The 7,703-nt window shown below is 30.7% G+C and overlaps 1 protein-coding gene across 1 annotated transcript; it reads right to left on the reverse strand.

Moving 5' to 3' along the window:
- Positions 1 to 2,512: 2,512 nt before the first annotated feature.
- Positions 2,513 to 3,214, reverse strand: LOC109015725. The gene has a single exon (XM_018998192.2). It carries the CDS (start codon positions 3,028 to 3,030, stop codon positions 2,827 to 2,829), a length of 204 nt encoding a protein of 67 aa, XP_018853737.2. The 5' UTR covers positions 3,031 to 3,214; the 3' UTR covers positions 2,513 to 2,826.
- Between the last annotated feature and the right edge of the window lie 4,489 nt (positions 3,215 to 7,703).

Consider the following 7,703-nt stretch of genomic DNA (forward strand, 5'->3'; position numbering starts at 1 on the left):
AAATTGACGTAATTTCATGTAATATATTAAATTTATTTTATAATAAAAATAATTTTATAATTTAATATATCAAATCAAGTTAATTTATGGGCTTAATTTAATAAAATTTTATTGTGATTAAAATATTTCTATTGATCTAGTTGCTGAATGCGAGAATATCGTATTAACACAGTTATAATAAAAATAAGACGAGGGACTGAAAAACAGAAATAATTAGTTATCTCAACGCTTGACGGAGATGAACGTAACAGACACACTAATATTATATTGTTTTGAATGTTTTGATTCATTTTTCAGCAAAGACAAGTTCGCCATGTGCCCCTCGTAATTAAATTGAAAGAGAAATCCCACTACATAAATTAACAAATAGAGATGAAGACAAGACGTACATCATCGGCCATCTGTCCTGAGTAACGAGTTTGGCCCTACTCTCTATCTCTCTCTGTTTCTCCGTGCATGCTAATTGTCAATTGGTATGTTCTAACTAAATAGAATAATAAAATAAATAAATAGATATTATAATTTATTCTTACGTTTACATGTGTAGAGTACCACGTTAGCACGTGCAAAAAGTATTCGTATTTATCCCGTACTTCTATTACTAGTCTAATAAATAAACCTACAAAAACAGCTTTAATTAAAAAACTAGTTTGTCTATATATATAGTTTTCTCTCATGGATATATATATATATATATATATATTTTTTAATGTTGAGAAACCTCAATAAAGCAAATCCATACAGAGTAGATTTTGGTCCTATCTATTGCATTTTCAAAAAAATTTCTCCACATAATTGATTAAATCGTTGATTTTTCACAAGGAAGTATGGTCTCAAATAATTGTTTACATATATAAAATATTGAATATTAGATCTTGAAAGAAATAATACCCCAAGACTTGAAAGAAGTATGGTCCCAAATATTCTATAAAATATTAAATATTAGATCTTAAAAGAAGTATGGTCCCAAATAATCGTTGATATTAGATCTTGAAAGAAGTAAATCTTTCATCACTTGGGCCAATCCCTTATAATTTTTAAAGTATTGTTATTCTAAGTCATCTACACCATATACGGTTTATGTGGCATAATTTGATGTGTAAGATTAATTTTAAAATTTGAATCTTAAAAATCAAATTTTAACCTTTAAGTGATGTAAATAGAATGCTCTACATGATAGTGACTTGATAATAAAATAACTATAATATTTATATGTTTTATTTCAAAATTTAAGTTTACAAAATTTTTATTTTGAAATTAGTGTAATCTATAAATAATTTAAAAAGTAAGGGTTAATTCTTATTTTTTACGGTGATAATCAGTATTTGAGTATCAAATTAATGTAGTCATCATCTGTACAATTAATGAATAATGTTAATTAACGAAAAAGATGTCGAGCCGAGCTAGCTAGCTAGCTAGCTAGGCACATGTTAATTGGTCTTGCACATGTCGCCTAATTTAATCATCCTTCGGAAACATCGATCCTATATATGTTTGTATGTTTTTTGTCGCATAATGATCAGCGAATATTACTGTAAATATTTCTGAACGAGAATTTACATACATGTATTTTTCTACACAACAAGCTAATAAATCCCACTACTTTGAACTAAAAAATGATCAAATAATTGATTTTCTCTGCCAATCAAACTAAGTGGTGTACCGAGCGAATTCATTCATTAATTTTCTTGTTAATTCCTTGATGATCTATACCAAACTCTGAAGATTATCCTCTTTTTTTATCTTTTCTTGGGCAAGTTTAATTTGAAAATTAACCAAGAATGGGAAAGATGAGCTCCCAGTTTTCTTGATAAAGAAAGAGAAGAGCTTTGGTGATTCCGTGATTGAGGCTGCACATGGCATGGCAGTCGTGGGTCCTATGATCTGAAATCTTATATTTAATGCAATCTACGTGTCAAATCACTGTTGTTTTTTCTACCTCGAGGCCTGTGTTCTAACAAATAGGAGATAAAAATCATAAGATCTGATTATAAATAAGAAAAATGAAAATTTTCACGATATGTTTTATAAGAGATATTATTTTATAAATAATACGGAGAGAAATCATTAATCCAATTATAAATAATATACCGAATGAGAGAAGAATGCCGTATTATGAATTATTTAGGCAAACAAGTTTTATTGATAAGTAATTTAGGCAAAAGAGGATAAAAAAAAGGTCGAAAGAGAGAGTAGTCATGAAAAGGATGTAAGATGAGAGAAAAGACGAGCGGCACTGCAAGTCTGCAATGCTTAATTAACCACTCGTTCGAAGGTGTCGGAAATGAGGCAGAGATCTTCGGTTTTCTTCCACTTAATTCAAAATTACAGGAGGAAAAAATGTTCCCAAGTCATCAGACATAAATGCATCTAGATATACATGAAACTCCTGATCTTGGATAGATTACGATATTTTATCATTATTTAGTGTTTTCCACACTTCAATTCTAATATAAAGTTTGTTAAAATCTCTCAAGAGATCCAGTGGAGAGAGCAAGCAAATAAACGCCTTTGGACATGACAATCAATCATGTTTTTCTCTCAGACCCCAAAACCAGGGGCATCTTTATCTGCATTTCATAGAAATATGGCAGATTAAAGCATCTGATCAGAGCACTCAAACCTTCAACAAAAGCAAGAAATTAAATTAAGTCAAGTTTAAACACAAATCCTATACACAAAAAAAAAAAAAAACCCCATTTTCTTGGGCAACAGATGCTATATAGCATTGACATAATCATCATCATCATCATCAACAACAACAGCAAAGCCTTTTGCTGGTTTTACCGCCAGAAATAATTATATGTTCCTGGAAGTAGTACTTATTTAGTAATACAATTCCAAGCGCCTAGAACACAAAGTACAGAAGTACTTCCTCTTGATCTTGAAACAGATGGGAAGAAAACAGAACTTCCACTGCCTCTCAATGTCTATGGCTTGCACTTTCCCTCCACAGAAAGGGCATGATCCAGGAGCTTGCTGCGTACCCAACTCCCTGTCTTCCTCATCACACACGAACAGAAACCACATTTTCCTTGGCGGCCTTCTCTTTGTTTCAGTACTGTGACTCTCAGCCTTCTTTGGTGCGTTGGCCAGATGGGGTGCACCTCCTAATTGCTTGCCTTGGATCTGAGATTTAAGAAGCGAAGTTGGATAGTGAGGTTGGGAAAAGTGCGGCCTTGTAATGGTGGCGGGGTCTATATATAGAGAGAGGGTATTCTGATTGGTTCGGAATAATTCTATTCCCGGACTAGTTCTCCGTCTTATTTTCTTACCCAGCAAAGTTTCTTTTCTTTTAATATACAAAATAGAAAAATAGTTTTAAAAACATTCTTTTAACTCCTCTCCTTTTATCTAATCATTATAATTTTTTTAAAATTTTAAATAAAATATAATAAATAATTTAATTATTTTAAATTTAAAAATAAAATTATATTTTAATAATATTTTATTTAACTTTCATCTCATCTTATCTTAACTCAATTTATTATTTAAATCTCTCTTAAGACAGTCTAAAAAAAGATTATATTAGAAATTTTTTATGATAGAGCTTACTGTTTTCCAAAAGGATTGTAGAAAACTTGTATAATCTAGATTTCTATCTAATTCTGCTCTTTAAAGAGTGATAAAATTATCACATTTTACGTAATAAAATAAAAAGGAGACCAGAGTTTAATATATAGCACTTTTGTTCAACTTCGCCAATCCAAAGTTTTTTTTTAATGTAAAAAGGTGTTGCAAACGTGATGTGATGGAGTACGTTGGTTGCCAAGAACTGAATGAAGAAAGTAAAAGAAGCCGAAAACGACGAAGAAAGGGGAATGCAATTTCGGCACGTTTAATAGCATATTGGCATACGACAGCTGGGAACCACCCAAAACTAATCCTGTCCATATATTAACGCCTCTGCTTCATTAAAATTATCTTTTAAATTTGATAAAAAGTACGTAATTTTTATAAATTTAAAATTTTTTAATCATAATTTTATATTAAATTAATCATTAAATTCATCAAAATAATAATATAATATTATTTTTTTAATAAAAATATTTTTATTTTTTTATATTTTATAATTACACTAATTATATATTAATTAATAATTTAATTTAATTTTTACATTATTATTACAAAACGGTTAGAGAGTAAACGTAAATAAAAAAGATATTTAGAGATTAAAAATGAATAAAAAATAGATTTGATAATGAATAATAAATTTTTAAATTTGAAGAAACCTATAAATTTACTGTGACTTAAAGTTTTATATTTATCTATTTTACTAATTTAATGTAATCTTATTTTGATGAAATTTATTAAATTTTATATTTGACTAGATTTTTAAAGAAGTCAATGCTAATGTTGAGAAAAAAAAAAAAAAAAAGAAGCAAAACCTCGACGGCCACGTCGTCATCTTGGCGCACGGAATGTAGATTGTAGCTGCTTCTCTGTGGTGGGCCTTTCCAGTCCTGCTGATACAGAGGGTCCAGATTCAATGGGGCGCCTTCGCCATACTTTTTTCTATCCATGCCCGGCTTCAGCGCACGCCCATAGCCTACCTACGTAGTATTCCCGGACATGGCATCAGGTCTCAAACGGTTTAAAGAAGTTTATTTATGCGCCGACGGAGCTTTTTGTGGTCGTTATGTCATACGCATGGATGGGCTTTCTATTCGATCTTGGCCATGCGCCCGCCGCCTGTGTTGCCATCCCTTGAAGAAGAATCTCTTGAAAATGAGTCTTTTTGGGGCATTTTTAAGTGATTATTATTATTATTTTATAGTTTGAATGACGCCTAATCGGCATTTCCAGGGATCGTTCAAACAAAGAAAGATTACCAAACAATATATACATACATATGTCTCCGTCAATGGAAACGACTCTGCCATCCCCAAGCCGAAATAATTGACATTTAAGAGGGTCATAAGTACAAAATTTGGCTATAAATTCAACTTTTGGCTATCATATTAACTTTTGATTAGATTATATTGAACTAATAATCTTAAAATTAAAATAATAATATAATATTATATATTTTAATAATATTTGATAAATTTTTTTTTTTATATTTTACAAATACACTTCATATATTTTAATAATATTTGACAAAAAAAATTATACAATTCACATCAGCACAAGACAAAACTGAAAATTTTTTCCCCCAAAATTGAAGTTTTATCACAACCATCCCAACTGATCGTGTAGAAAGACAATGTCAACATATGCCTTAGCCAACAATCTCTTTACTTCCATTGATAGCCACCTATTGTAGGAGCATTATACTGAGATATTATAAATTACATCACAGGCTAATCCAAACAAGGCATCAAGAAGGATATCTAAACACATAAAACATTGAAACATGGATTAACAGTCGGCTACAGAGTTTTGCAGAAACCCAAGCTGCTTCTTCATATCTTCCACCATCTTCTCCTTGCTTCTGAAAGCAGTCTTGATAGCATCTCAGTCTTGATAGCATCTAACTCCCTCGGATATGGTTGAATTTCATCCTCTCTATATAGTATATCTAGATAAAAGAAAAAAAATTATTTTAGTTAAAGTTCAGATATTCTATATTTAATTTATGATTTAACTGGCCAATTACTTCAAGCTTGGTGATTATTCTCCTAGAAAAATATGAGCAAGAAATAAAGAAGTAAAGCAGAATATCCACCTTAATTTGAGACCGATTTGCAAGGTCCATCTAGTTCATCACTATGATCCTCCTTGACGAAGATGTGTAGTCTCTCAATTGCTCATATTCTGATGATAATAGAATCTAAAGGCAACAACAGTAAACATCAAAATAATGTTAAGCCTATTGATTGTTCTAGATCATCTGCCCAACAAACTAGAGAAATGAAAATAAGTTGTTCAATATTCTATAGCATCAACCAAGCCACTTCGATTTCAATGCAACAAGGGTACTCTCCAAACCAATTAAAAAACTCAGCTTTTGAATTAGCCAAGTAAACAATTTTCACTTTAAAGCATGCAAGTTACTTGATCTACTTGATCCAATATTGGTAAATGTTTTTTTTGTTCATGTAATTTTTAGACCCTTTTTTATAACGATATTAATAAATAGAAAATCTACTTTACGCAACTATTACTGAAAGCACTACTCTCAATATAACCTCTTTGAATAGAAATCTTAATTCAAATTCAATTCCTATAGAATAATTTGATAGATAAATAGATAACGCAAGTTACTAACTCAGTGAACTCTTCAACTAAAGCAAATATACATAATCTAGACCTTTAACATGAAACTTACGTGCATCAACAAGTAGATATTAGGAAAAATGTAGACTGTATTGTAGGCCTTGTACAAGACAGAGACGTGCATGGTTTTCAATCAGTTGTTCAACTTTTTCGAGATAACGAAAAACAAAACAATAAAAAAAAATCCAACTCAATAAAAGAATAAACTCCACATCATATGAGAGAGTAAATCAAAACCCATGTAAGAAATCCATGTAAATCAAAACCTAACTTGGAAATCAGTTTGTAAGAAATACTCAAATGGTAATTTTTTGTGACAGATTTGGGGAGGAAATGCGTAGGTCTCTTGTGGGTTGGAAGACGAAGGCATGGACGAACAACGGAGAGAAGAGGGCGTGGACGATTGAAGAAGACGCAAGTCTCTGTGTTTAGCACATTTCGAGATGAAGAAAAAGAAAAACGAGAGAAATGGGATGAAGAAAAAGAAAGAACGAGAGAAAGAGATAGGACAGATGAAATAATAAAATATTCATTTCATTAGTGAATAGTACCTCGCCAGATATGGAAAAGAACTAAGATATATTGTAGCAGATATGTCAAACTTGAGAAGTTTAGCTAGGCCAATACATATGTTTTTTCCCCTATTTGCTTTTAATTTGAAGTTGCATTGACAAATGGCTAGGCCATTACCAATGCTCTAAGAACCATACCTACTTTCTTTCTCCCACACATTAAAGTGACAGTTACAATATTTTTCAATCCTGTGATGGAAATTAACCCAAAATGATCTTGCCAACAACTAAAATATAAATAATTATAGTAGATATATAGTTTTCGTTTAGGAACATAATTATAATATAATACAAACAAATAATCTGATCTTCTAGATCTCTATCTTTTCTTCGTACTTCAACTATATATATTTTAATAACTAGCATATATTAATTAATTAACCACGGTTACACAGATGAAAACTACATGCAGAATTTCGTAATCTTTGATTTATTATCTTATAAAAATATAGTTTATGTAGCTTTAATTGTTTCTAGACATAATGATGCTCCTTGGGGATATTAATAATTCCGACATGTTAACCCATGAACTTTGACTAATTTTAATCCAAGTCACCGACTTCAATATATAATCATTTGACATGATTTAATTTGTTTGGCCACGCCTAAAACCAAAAAAAAAACTACTAAAATTTTGTTAAAAAATAAAACTACATCTTAAAACTTTGAAAAATAATTTATTTTCCACGACCAAGCAACTCCTACACGATGAGAGGGAGAAGGGGCCTTCCATGCTGCCACATATATAAGAGCTAGACGGCATATTAGAGACTGCCTCGATCGTCTTGTCAATATTGGAGACCTTGTTGCAAAAAACAATCTTCGCATCTCTGGAATCTATAGTAATTTGATAAAAATAAAAAAATTATGGAATTCAATCCTTTTTTTATTATTTGATTTAAAACCATGTAC

This window comes from Juglans regia, chromosome 8 (assembly GCF_001411555.2).
Source record: "Juglans regia cultivar Chandler chromosome 8, Walnut 2.0, whole genome shotgun sequence".
Taxonomy (NCBI): domain Eukaryota; kingdom Viridiplantae; phylum Streptophyta; class Magnoliopsida; order Fagales; family Juglandaceae; genus Juglans; species Juglans regia.

What these genes read in the sequence shown, in the direction of transcription:
- LOC109015725 (XM_018998192.2), bottom strand. Translation starts at nt 3,030, where the DNA reads ATGTGGTTTCTGTTCGTGTGTGATGAGGAAGACAGGGAGTTGGGTACG.